General features: G+C 34.9%; 2 protein-coding genes across 3 annotated transcripts in view; one reads left to right on the plus strand and one right to left on the minus strand.

Annotated features, from left to right (window-relative positions):
* Positions 1 to 238, minus strand: part of LOC121389992 (5'-3' exoribonuclease 1-like) — a 94,792-nt gene extending 94,554 nt beyond the window's left edge. For both annotated transcript variants that reach the window (XM_041521682.1, XM_041521681.1), the window contains exon 1: positions 103 to 238. In XM_041521682.1, coding sequence (XP_041377616.1) covers positions 103 to 177 — 75 coding nt within the window. In that variant the 5' untranslated portion in view covers positions 178 to 238. The remainder of the gene's footprint in view (positions 1 to 102) is intronic.
* Positions 239 to 4,867: 4,629 nt separating this feature from the next.
* Positions 4,868 to 9,954, plus strand: LOC121390159 (signal peptidase complex subunit 1-like). Its single transcript, XM_041521906.1, has 4 exons — positions 4,868 to 5,128; positions 7,106 to 7,165; positions 8,511 to 8,597; positions 9,780 to 9,954. Exons 1-4 carry the CDS (start codon positions 5,072 to 5,074, stop codon positions 9,897 to 9,899), a joined length of 324 nt encoding a protein of 107 aa, XP_041377840.1. The 5' UTR covers positions 4,868 to 5,071; the 3' UTR covers positions 9,900 to 9,954.
* Positions 9,955 to 14,143: the final 4,189 nt, after the last annotated feature.

The raw sequence follows: 14,143 nt of genomic DNA on the forward strand, positions 1-14,143 counted from the left end.
CAAAGATTGGAACTTCAACCAGTTAACCAACAATTGTCAATTGGGGCAAGTTCAAGTTCAAGTTGGTTTTGGGGCGAGTTGTCGTGCATTCAAAATTCTTACGTTAAATTCGACGACCGTTTCACTGAGACATGGATAGCGCTCACTAATCCATCGATAAAACTTCGGCACACCCATTTTGATATTTGTAGCTCCAATGAAGTTCAGTAAAAACAAATCAATGAAAACTGCATCTCAAAACTCATCCATTTCTTTGGAACATCGATACCGGAAATGTTACAAATTATTGTAATTGTCCAATCAGAACACACGTTAGGACTAAGTTGAAAATCAGACTTGCGGACTTATTTTCTTTTAAAGAGTAGCCCATGTCGTGGCGTCAGCGGTTGGGTTTCCTCTCTAACTATCTCTCTGTGGCCCTTAATTATATTATGTCCCACGCCAAAGAACTGTAATTAAAATGTGTTGAGTGTGTCGTTAAATAAAATATGTCTTCCTTCCTTTCTTCCCTATTTAAAAAATATTAAACAGTGAATTTAAAAAAAAAAAAAAAAACAATTATTAATTTATACCTATTGGGCTATTTCTCGTCAGTGGACCACGATTGGTATTTCAAAGGTCGTGCCATGTACTATCCTGTCTGTATATCCTGGTCCATATAAAGATCTCTTGCTACTAATGGAAAAAAATGTAGCGCGTTTTCTCTCTAAGACTATATGTCAAAATTACCAAATGTTTGACATCCATTAGCCATGCAATGACTAATTTTAAAAAGTGCTCTAGTGGTGTCGTTTAACAAAACAAACTTCATTTATACATTTTATAATAATAATAATAATAATAATAAGTATTTGGTTTTAAATTAGTTTTAGTATTATTTGTTATAATATAGTTACACGTCAATTCATATGGACTATAAAAGTGTAGCATTGACATTATTGTATGTAATTATGGATTTTACTTGTAGAATTCAGGAAATTGCATTTCAGAACATCTATAATTAATATTTCTTTTTATTCTTTTTTTTTTTTTTAGGGAAAGCATTCCCCCTAGTCCCACTAGAAACTAGTTTGTTACCATGGTAACAGGTTTCCGACTAGAACATTTTCAACGACTAAAATTACACCTTAAAATATCAGTATCTCTTTATATACAATGTGCTTTGGGTCTTCTTAAGATCGATCTCTAGTAGAACAAATTTCATTTCATATGTTTTCCTACATATGAAATTATTAGGAGATAAAACCCAGTTTGGGCTAGGCCTACTGCAAATATTAGTACGACCAGAAACACATTGGGAAAACAAACTGGACATATAGACAGTGATATTTTAGATAACAGCATGCATTTAATATGTTTACACAATTATTTTGGTCATTAAAAGACGCTGTTAATCTAACACACCTTACAATGACAGCCAGTTTTCTAGTTTCAGCTAGTGCACCACAACTGGTATATCAAAGACCGTGGTATGTACTATCATATCATATAAAATATCCCTTGCTACAAATGGAACAATGTAGCGGGTTTCCTTTTTAAAACTGTCAGAATTACCAGTGTTTGACATTCAATAGCCGATGATTAATAAATCAATGTACTCTAGTGGTGGCGTTTAACAAAACAAACTTTAACTTTTTTTTTAACTGACAGCCAGTTTAGAACAGTCCCTTGAAAATGTACATCTCCTGTGTAGGGACAAGTCGTTTACTGTTACTTGGTGTTATGGGTTTCAGGTGTTTCCATCAAAGATTTCTGAGATTTTTACTGTCAGAAATTGTATTAAAAGGACATTCCCGAGTTTGTTTAAATTTTTAAGATGTTATGGACTAACAGAGACCTTTTAACGATTGTAATTATATATCAAATATATTTTTCTGTAAAAACTATTAGTGGCTGTATAGTAAACGTGTTTCTGATCATTCTAATATTTTTACTAGGTTAAATTTCATTTTATTTCCTAAAATAAATTTTTTCGTACGTACGAAATTATTTGAAGAGAAAATCCAGTTTGGGCTTCTTACAAATATTAAGACGACCAGAAACACATTTAATATACATACATTGATATTCTAACCAAGAAAATATATTAACTGAAACTGACAACAGGCTGTCGTTTGTGCTTTGCCGAGCTATGGCGGCACAGGCGACGAATCGAGCCTATACTTTTGGCGATTTTCTTTCATAGCGAACACACACGAGTTTGTATTTCATATTTGTACATGTAACTTTAAAATAATAATAATAATAAATTTGTCGGAGGATGGGACAGACTATAGGTCAATAACATCAGTGGCGGATCCAAAAAATTAATTTAGGGGGAGCCTAATGACATGTGGATATATATATATATATATATATATATATATATATATATATATATATATATATATATATATATATATATATATATATATATATATATATATATATATAATAAATCTGCCACTGAACATTTGTTGTCTTGTTACTTGTAGGGGACGGAACGTATCCCAGTGGTAGAGCGCTCACCTGATGCGCAGTCGGTCTAGAATCGATCCCCGTCGGTGGGTCTATTTGAGCAATTTCTCGTTTTAGCCAGTGCACCACTACTGGTATATCAAAGGCCGTGGTATGTGCTATCCTGTATGTGGGAAAGTGCATATAAAAGATCCCTTGTTACTAATGCAAAACTGTAGCGGGTTTTTTCATTAAGACCATATGCTTAACATCCAATAGCCAATGATTAATAAATCAATGTGCTCTAGCGGTGTCGTTAAACAAAACAAACTGTATCCTGTTACTTGTAGGGTTTTTTTTACAGGCGGCGGGATTTAGCTCAGTCGGTTGAGCGCTCACCTGAGGTGCTTACGTCACATGATCGAACTACCTCGCTGGATCCGTTCAACTGTGCACCACAACCGGTCAAAGGCCGTGGTATGTGTGTTCCTGTCTGTGGAAAAGTTCTTATAAAAGATCCTTTGCTGCATTAAGAACAATGTAGCGGGTTTCCTGTTGACTACTAGTCAGAATTACCAAATGTTTGACATCCAATAGCCGATGATTAATTAATCAATGTGCTCTAGTGGAGTTGTTAAACAAAAGAGGGAAAAGAAGAGTTTTTTTTTTTTTTTTTACATCATGCCAGATGTGATAGGCCTAATACCTCTCTTTTGTCTAGCTTGTTTAAAGTCACAGACCCTCTATAGTTTCAACCAGCGAAAACAGACACTAGGTTTGGTTAAAACATATAGCTCGTCTCCATCACCGTTACTTCTCAGAGGTAAATGCGTTTTTATGAAAAACGCATTTCGTGCCGGTAGTATTACAAACACCCGGACTCACTAGTAATAATTTGGCTGTACAGAAATAGATAATCGAAACATTAAAATGTAATTAATGTACGTCTGATTTCAATTATCAAAACCGGGTGTAGTTAACAAAAATATACGTCGTGGTGTTTAAAAACTAGGATCCACGGCTTTATTTTCTCAAGAATACTATTCTGCTTAATGTATTCGTTTAACTCTTGTGTGTGTGTATATATATATATATATATATGTATATGTATGTATGTATGTATGTATGTATGTATGTATGTATGTATATATGTATATAATCCTAGCAATTAACCTCAACAATCAGCATACAATTAAATGCCAATGTCATGGAGATAGCAGCGGATTTTTTTTACTGCATTTATTTTGCTGCAAAACGTTTTTTTAAAATGTGTCACTTTTCTTAATTATTAATTTTTAAAAATATTTGTTGGTAATACTGGCATATTAAACTTCACTTTTACACATTTACCAACAACATATTTTTATTTATTTATTTATTTATTTATTTATTTATTTATATTTTTTTTTTTTTTTTTTTTTTTTTTTGCTGTGGCGATTTTCTCAATTGTCATTGATGTTGTAGCCTAGTATATATGCATATATGATTATCTAGTAATTTATAGCAATTGTATAGAGGTCAAGGTAGTTTTAACTGATTACAACAGAATAGAATATTTTGTTTCGCACCTCGACACGTTCTAGAAATTATGATATTGAGAATGTGCCATGCAGAGTAGGGTAACGGTTGCAGTGTTCGACAAAATATTAAAGGGACATACCCTAGTTTTAACCCGTGGAAATTAACACTAGGTTTAGTCAATCTACAAACCTGTAACACATTACAATGAGTGAAACATGAGTCTGTGACTTTGAAATGGTGAAATACCCTCTAAAAATAGACTAAAACTCGACTCCATAACTGTTACTTCTCAGACGCACGTGCGTTTTTAAAAATATGAGAAATACATTTTGTGATATTAAAAACACCAGGATGACCAAAAACACTTCGAATGTACGGAAATTGATAATCTAAACAATAAAATCTAAGTAAAGTATATTTAAGTTGTCAAAATCGGTTATAATAGTACGCACCTCACAAATTACCAAAGGTCTACATTTTTAATATCAATTTTGTTTTGCTTTTTACTTCTACAATTTTGCGCTTTACATTCTAAAACAAATTGAGCCATAGCTACTGTTAGTCTCATTGCGAGACTTACCCCCCACCCCACCCCATCCCCCATTAAAAATCTTGCGTACGGGCATGTCATACACAACAGACTTTAGCTTCTCTCTGTTATAACCGTATCCAAATGTGTTGCATGTTTGTAGATTAACTAAACCTAGTGTGCATTTTCACGGGCTGAAACTAGGGTCAGCGCTTTTAAAATTTCAGTTTGTCATTCAACTCATCATGATCGAATTGTCATCCTTGGTCCGAATTTCTAATTTAGTCAACTTTCTATACATTCGGAACCCTTCGGATATTTTCGTAAACATTCGGAACTTCTCGGCCATAAGCAGCCTTGTTTCCAAATAATCCAATAACTTCATAGATATATTTTTTAAAACTTATTTTATTTAACAGCAAATAATATGCACATTAATTAACAATTTGCAACAGAGAAAACAGAAAGGAAAAAGAAACGTTAAAAAGAAAGTTGCACGTAACATCTGAACATTTTTAAACATTTCACACCAAAGAGTTTCCATTTCCTGTTTGTTCCAACTTTGCAGACTTATCGTCTTTCAATATGGATTTTATTATTTCTTTAATACCCGAGAGCATTAAGTCTATCCCGGTTCATATGGTAAGATGTGCACAGCGTTTAAGATATCAGCCTAACAAAAATTAAAGACGAAACGTTCACGCAAAAAGATATTGGGTGAACACATGGTCGCATATGGATGGATCATGGATGGTTTGCCATTATTATTATACACGTCACCAAAAGGAAGGGATACTTATTTGGAAAAATATCCGCCCGGTCCCCCCTTCCCCTAACCCTAACCCCAACCCTAACCCCAACCCCAACCCTAACCCCAACCCTAGTCCTAACCCCAGCCCTAGTCCTAACCCCAGCCATAACCCTAACCCTAACCCTCAACCCTAACTAAAAATAATAATGGAGGGGACCGGGCGGATATTATACCAGAATATGGGCATGAGTTCAACCCGTAACCCCCTTTCAGTGGTTAGTCACTTACTTAGGCCAAGAGAATGAAAGTTATAGATTTGCGTCCGAACAATTTTAAAAACACCAGGCTTTTTTTTCATTATTCATTATTCATTATTTTTATTGATCTATTATCACATCGTACGACACATCAAGAGTTCGGCAATTTTCGTCAATGTTTGGAATATAATGCTTCCTGCTTGAGGATTCAATGCTCTACTGGGCTACACTTCAGAATTTATGACACAGATGGCAGTTTTGGTGCAAAGGACCTCGTAGACATTACCACTATTGACGATTTGGAACTTGAATTTGTGTAATGATCATTAAGTGCCTTTTTTTGTGCAAATAATGAAATTTTTTGTAAATAATGAAAATTTTCAGCGGTACCTTTCACGGTATGTGGGCGGTGGACGCAAATCTATAACTTTCATTCTTATGGCCTTAGTGTAGTTTTAGGAATAGGGTTAGGGTTAGTCTTTAGAGCCTTTGACATAGAGGGGTACGGGTCAAACTCTTTTCGAATATGCAGTTTTACAAACAAGCAGCAAATGACCTTTTGTATATGTGCAGTTTTACAAAGGCAGGACAATACATACCACTGTATTACCAGTCATGGGTCACTAGGCCTATAGTTTCGGAGCCATTTTAGCTATGATATGGCGTAAATCGTAATAAGTGACGGTTTACTTCTAAAATGTCCCAAACTAAAATATTTTACTGTAAAAACTTTAAATATAATTAAAACGGTGTATTCCAACCTTGACCTTTGACTACTATGCCTCCTATTTCAAAAAATTTACCAATTGATATAATGAGACATTTGAATGGTTATTAGCCCTTATAGTCAGAGACCAAGCTATGTAATTTTTTTGCAGTCACTGGCCACCAAATGGTAGTCAAAGATTCCCACTCTAATACCACAGAAATCCTATGTTTGACATTAAATACCTTTACATCAATCATTTTCGAATTCCTTGATTTTAAAAAAATCCCGCTTATTAATCACAAATATACACTCTACAGAAAGAAACCTGACAGCACCCACATTCTGCTAAGCTTCAGCAAACTTCGACGCCGGTATTCCAAAGCTCGCTGACCTATATCGTGATGTAGCATCACTCAGTGATTCCGCCTTACAGAGGTTGTCTCATACGAGGTTACAACATGGATTAGTTTCGTTTTGTGTTTCTGCGATGGAATGTGCATGTTATTAAAAACATTTCGAGCATAAAAGTGGACAATTTCGGAGAACAGGAATTAACACACAATTCAAAGGTGGGCCCAGTGCTGCACAAACATTAATTGATGTTTTTGATGTAACTGTCACTCCCCAAAAATAATTATTCGTCTGTGTCCAATGTAGTTTGGCGATTCGTTCCTTGGACACCAATTTTTTTTTTTTAAATTGTCAAATGTGGAGACAAAATTTAGAAAAGTGAAAAAAACAGGCTCATACGCTTAAGACATTTACATTATTGCTGTGCTGAATGTTTTGGTTCTCTCCTTCCTCTCTTGTTCCTGGCATCCTCTGACACCTACAAATGTATACAGTATTTGTATGTACACACAATGCAAGATGTCTCAAATATGTTTGTTTGATATTTTTAGGATTTTGAAGGACAGAAGAGAGCAGAGAAAACATTCCAAATCATAATAGTACTTTTTGGGGTATGCTATTAAACTAAGATATTTTTTTTAACAATCTTAATGGATGTAATTAATTTGTTCGGGAAATTTTAAAACTTGATTTTGATGCTTATGGGTCAGGGGGGTGGGTGGACGTAGCCCAGTGGTAAAGTGTTCGCTTGGTGCGCGGTTGGTCTAGCATCGATCCCCATCGGTGGACCCATTGGGCTATTTCTCGTTCCAGCCAGTGCTCCACAACTGGTGTAACAAAGGTTGTGGTATGCACTATCCTGTCTGTGGTATGTTGCATGTAAAAGATCCCTTGCTGCTAATTGAAAAGAGTAACCCATGAAGTGGCGACAGCGGATTTCCTCTCTCAGTATCTGTGGTCCATAACCATATGTCTGACACCATATAACCGTAAATAAAACGTGTTGAGTGCGTCGTTAAATAAAACATTTCTTTTTTTCTTTCTTTTGATGCTTATGGTTTTATATATATATATATATATATATATATATACAGTTGAGCATACTGTCTTCAGCACATACCTCAGATACCTAGATTGTATGTTTGATTCCTGCATTTAGGACTGACACTAATTTATGTGCCCAGGGCTTCTAGATTATGGTAGCCCCACTCCCATGGCTAGTGATGGTCAATGTTTGGCTAGTAAATAATTACTATTGCCATGCCCGACAGCTAGTGGAAAAAAAAGTTGTTAAATGCATTTAAGTCTATTTTGTAAAGATGAATATGCTGCCCCCACCCTTCAATCTTGGTGTTTTTAATCTCTCTAGGTAACATATCTGATTATTACTATTAGTAAAATTGTATAAAGTAAAGTAGGGCTAGTGAATTTTTAATCATGGCTAGTACATTTTTTGAATCACTGATCCCATGGCTAGTGAATTTTATAAAAATTGTAGAAGCCCTGCATGTGCCATAGTGTATGCAGAGGGTTAAATGGGAGTTGCTTCCCTTTTTTAGCACTTAGAATAAATAGTGGTGTATTTTGAATTCTAGTATATGTACCTGTAGGGCTCATACTGGAATAAATTTTGGTTTAGCCCATTATTAAAACAGAGTATTTGTTTAAAACTGATTAAAATGTGGTTAATTCAAGGAATATTTTATTGGCAAAATACTAAATGTTGTAGCCACTTTTATTTTAATTTTATTTTACTTACCTATAGTGATATTTGTAATTTTTGCTCTTCTGTTTACACTGTGTTTTAATTTAACTCTTGAATTTTTATATTGATGTTGATCATCGTTTCATTTAATATATCTACCATTGTTTGACACCCAGTAGCCAATGTCTTTTTTATGTGTTGGAGTGTCATTAAACATTCAAGTTCATTTATTTATTCATCTTTCTTTTCAGTTTGTGGGTTTCATATGGGGATACATCTGTCAGCAGTTTTCACAGACTATGTATATTCTTATTGCTGGCTTTGCATTGTCTTGTCTGGTAAGTAATTAGAGGGGCTATCCTATAATTTTAAAGATCTTTATTTTAATTAAGTATTTATCAATTTTAAAATTAAATATCTTTGTTCAAAATATTTTCTAACTGGTTCAAATCAAAAGCAATACATTAAAGAATATTAGCATTATTCTGTGAATTGTCTGGTCATTTGTGTTTTGAAAACACCTTTTGGTGATAAACACAAAAAATCATTTTTGTTTTTGTGGTTTGTGTGCAGAATTGGAAGATAATCATGAAGCAATTGAGCAAGCATAATGAAAACTGTATTAGTTACTTTTTCACTCGAATGATTTTTGTCAGAGAATCAGAATTGAATAGCGTGCTTGTGTCATATGGCATTCATTTATGAAAGAGTTGGGTGGGGTCAAAATGTAGCTCAGTGGTCGAAAGCTCACCTGGGGTGTTTTTTTTTGTCATAGAACTCAATGAACTTGCTTTCAATCATTCCCCATACCCAGAGTTTTAGGCTGAAGCCCATAAAATATTAGCAATTTAATATATTTAAAAAAAAAAAAAAATCTCTTGCCGAATTTATGTTTCATTTAGCCAAACAGCTAAAATAGCAGTACATATATCTATAAACGACAGATGATTTTCGAATTGGCTTTTTGCCAAATTCGTAATGAAATATATTTGCCTGATTCCACTTTAATTAACATTTGCCGATTTGGCAAGTGAAAGCTTAAACCCAGCATAACAATGTTTCTTGATTGGTGGTTTGGTAAATAGTGGTTTAAGATTTAAATTCTGGTGTGAGTGTAATTGTGTAGTATTCATTGTCTTTTAGTTCATAGAGACAGGACGTAGCCCAGTGGTAAAGCACTCGCTCAATGCGCAGTCTGTCTGGGATTGATCTCCGTCGGTGGACCCATTGGGCTATTTCTCATTCCAGCCAGTGCAACACAACTGGTATATCAAAGGCTGTGGTATGTACTACCCTGTCTGGGATGGTGCATATAAAAGAACCCTTGCTGCTAATCGAAAAGAGTAGCTCATGAAGTGGCGACAGCGGGTTTCCTCTTTCAATATCTGTGTGGTCCTTAACCATATGTTTGACATCATATAACCGTAAATAAAATGTGTTGAGTGCATCGTTAAATAAAAAAAAAATTCTCTATGTATTTAATTCATAAAACATAAATTCTGTGCATATTTATGTTTCAGTTAACGCTGCCCCCATGGCCCATGTATAGGAAGAAACCTCTGCAGTGGCAGAAACACAAAGTTGAGAGCGAGACAGATACTACAACACCTAGTCAACAGAAATCAAAGAAGAAGAAATAAACATAACATGTATAACATTGTGTCACCTGTTCATGACATTAAACATAGAAACATCCATCATTTTGTTTTTGTAATAACTGAAGTGGTTTTTCAAAACTTGCTAGATTCAAAAGTTGAGGAAATTGGATATTATCAAATAAATTGTTTGTTTCATGTACAGGGTATTGTGAAAGATTAAATTTTACTTGGTATATACTTGGCTATAATCGGGGCCACTCAAGGACAGAATTGAAACTTTTTTTTGTCCTACTCTATATAGATACAGATAAAAATTGTGTTTGTGCAGATGTCAATTCTATGGACCTGATAATTGTTAACAATAACATAAAACACTGACATCTCATGAACTTTACAAGTTTTGTAAAATCATTTTTCAATTGTTTTGTCTAAAGATGACAAATGCTCGACTATAATATCAGGGCTAGCTCTTGGTGGGATCTGTCTCTCTTGCTCCCTATTTTTTTTTCATTTCAACTGATTTTCATACTTGTATCCAATTAAGGTTCAAGCACGCTGTCCTGGGCACACACCTCAGCTATCTGGGCTGTCTGTTCAGGACAGTGAGTTGGTGGTTAATGAGAGAGAAGAGGGTGTAGTGGTCATACACCTACCCATTGAGTTGTTAAAACTTGCTCTGGGTGGGAGCCGGTACCGGGCTGTGAGCCCTGTACCTACCAGTCTGATGGCTTAACCACGACACACCACCGAGGCCGGTGCTGTCTATTACTTTCCAGAGACTAGTTCAAGGACAGTAATTTTTAGCAACCCTTAGCATTTGAATTTATATGGTATCTGTATAGTAATATTTTAACTAGCTCACCGTAATCTATGTTTATAAAATTCGTAATTACTTAATTTGGTGAGAGCCAAAGCTAGCCCTGAATAAAGTCGCAAACAAATGAGGCTCAAGCATCATCAGTACGGGCTGTTCCAAAAGTGATTATATTGGAGGGGTTATGTTAGAGGCTGAGAGCTCCATGCAGGTGCACCAAGTTTAATCAACATGGGTTCAATTAGGGGGAGTTCCCCCCCCCCCCTCCCTCCCTCCCATTGAGTGTATGACCCTGAATTCAGGACAGTTACCTGCAGATCAGGTCTAGCTCTGGCACTCGCCAAATTCAAAAATTGAGAATTTTGAAAGCAGTTGGTGAATTTTATTTTAGTTAGGCGAAATAATTTCATATAATAATTGACATTTTTTTAGAAAATAACTGACAATTTCTGCAATTTTTAAAGTTTAATAGACAATTTGGCGAATTGTTTTGTTCGCCCAGAGCTAGTCCTGCAGATTCTGTGTACCCCAAGCTTGGATTCGCTTTCCATTAAGGTGATTTCTATACAAACTTTTGTCAAAGTGTACTTTTAAGCCAATAGTACAGACTTCGTGTTACGACGTCCACACATGAAAAACTTGTGTGAAAAAAATCATTTGTCAATCTTTTTTTTTTTTTAATCGCCCCAAAAATTAGGAGTATCTGAAATGGGTTTATGGAAAAGATAATGTATATGCATTATATTGATAAATTCGTGTGTAATACATTAATGGAAGGTGAGCCTTAAGTGATTACTGAGATAACTTGAGCTTGGAGCACAGCCATACTAATGGGAAAATAAGATTTCATTATTCATTTCATTATTATCTGTATATGTTTGTAATATTCTGAAAGATTTATTTTATTTTATCTATGTTGCATGTTTGTTCTTTATTTAAAAAAGAAAGAAAAAGTCATTGGTGGTGGGTTTGAAGATAATTTTTTGCTTTTAATGCAGATTATTTTATGAGTGGTGGAAGTTTAAAAGCATCCCTCCTCTCCAGATAATTTTTGGAACAGTCCTTTTTATCTTCTTTTCATAATGTATAATGAAACATAAAAGATATATTTGTTTATCATACTTGAGTCACTAATCGAAATATGAAGAAATACACAATATTTGATTTTATTGTATTGCATATTTGTTGGGAAGAGTATAATTTAAGAATATTGAGTTATTAGATTGTTGGTTTGATGTAGAGTTTATTTGGTGATGTTTAGATAATTACTAAAGAAACATGGTGTCAATAATCAGACACCAGTTTTTGCTGCCGGCTTTTAAATTTTAAAATTGAATTTTATAAAATATTAAAACATACATATGTACAGCATTTAGGGTTGTAATAAGAATGTGAAAAAAGCCTACTTACATTAAAGCCGCACACCCTAGTTCCATCCAGCTAAAATAAATTATAATTTGGTTAATCTACAAACCTGTAACACACTTAGATCACGTTTTTATCAAATGGAGTGAAAAAGCAGGTTTTATATCGATAAATACCATGGGAATCCCCATGTCCCAATTGCTTGAAATAATTTTGAAAGTTAGTATTCTGATGTCGCTCGAAGCACAACAATGCCTACGTCACGACAAATTTCACAGACTTGGGGTGCGTTCGTTTCACCTCTCCTGGACATGTTCCAACTGTTCTGTCCTGGTTGTATCCCCTCTCCAGATATCGTAAGACTTAGCAAAATTATTGGTTTTACGGGTTTGTAACGTTTTGTATTGAGACACTTACTTGTCTGAACTTTATTGTTACTGAAAATGTTCACGAACTGTGAAGAAAAATCTACCAAATGAACAACAACAAATCGGATGTTGATTGCGCGAACCGTGCACGAGAAAACAAACCGAACCAATATGATAACGGTCATGTGATATACCAACGTCTGTGACATTGAAATGGAAATATCCCCTCTAAAAATAGATTGGACCTCGCTTGCTTAACATTTTTTTCTCGACAGAACGTCTTGTGAAAAAATGCAAAAATGCATTTCGTGGTTTTACAAACATCAGGATTACCAAAAAGCACTTCAGGTGAATGGAAATGTGTATTCTAAATAATAAAATGTAAGTAAAGTGCAATTTTATTTATGAAAAATGGGGTTTAATAGCGAAAAACAACGCCGTAATGGTTAACAAATAGCCGTAACTAGGGTGTGTCCCTTTAAATCAACAAATTGACATTAATGGAAATGCACCAGGTTTTTAGGCCTAATGGTGTTGTGTGGTCTATATCGCGCCTGATGGCGGTGTATGGTCTATTTTATAGAGCCAAGTTAATCCTATATCAAAACATTAATCTGTGTTATATTATCACCACATTTTTGAAATTCACATACATGTACCATAGAAAATGCTTAATACATTTGTTTCTTGTGAAATGTTAATCTTCTGATATCTGTTGGAAAATGTTTGTCCCATGTAGTATTGTTTATATTCTTCTGTCAAACACTGTTCTGATGTAAATAAACTTCTTTAATTGTCTTCTTGTAGCTTGTTTTTTTTTCCAATTCATTGTTTAATGTTAAAACTTATTTTTTGCAAGCTATTAAAATGTGTTTCAATATGAAAAATGGGATAAATTAATGTGATTCTAAAATTCATTGTTTAAAAAACAGGGTGGTATCTAAACTAAATTGACTAAATGGGCAGTGACAGTACCTACACTCCCCCATTAAAAACAAAGAAAAAACAACCCAACAAAAAAACAAAAAAACAGGGCAGTTATTATAATCTTCTTTCAGCGGCATTCTCATTATGCAATGTGTGTATGCAATCAAATCGTACTGTGAGACCACTTAAATCTGAATGACTTTATATAGTCCTATACGTTCCAAGTTTGTATGGGTGCAACTGCATAACGAGAACATTGCTTTAGCTAAACAACAATTGTACTTGAAAAACAATTTCAATAGAATTGGGAGGGGGCCAAGAGAAGAGAAGGAAATGTGTTATTTAACGATGCACTCAACACATTGTATTTACGGTTATATGGTGCCAGGCATATGGTTGAGGACCACACAGATATTGAGAGTGTATACCCGCTGTTGCAACTTAATGGACTACTCTTTTCGATCAGCAACAAGGGATCTTTTTATATGCACCATCCCACAGACAGGATAGTATATACCACAGCCTTTGTTACACCAGTTGTGGTGCACTGGCTGGAACGAGAAATAGCCCAATGGGTCCACAGACGGGGATCGATCCTAGACAGACCGTGCATCCAGTGAACGCTTTACCACTGGGCTACGTCCCGTCCCTGCAAGAGAAGAGAGTTATAGCCCCTACATCAGTGTAGTTATGTACGACCCTGTGAACATTGTGTTTTAGAAGTGATGTGGCTCAATGTACAATGGGTCAAAGGGTTGACGTCCTTTGCATTTTCTCTTGATTACCGACCTCGGTGGCGTCGTGGTTAGGGC

Source organism: Gigantopelta aegis, chromosome 15 (genome assembly GCF_016097555.1).
Source record: "Gigantopelta aegis isolate Gae_Host chromosome 15, Gae_host_genome, whole genome shotgun sequence".
Lineage (NCBI taxonomy): Eukaryota > Metazoa > Mollusca > Gastropoda > Neomphalida > Peltospiridae > Gigantopelta > Gigantopelta aegis.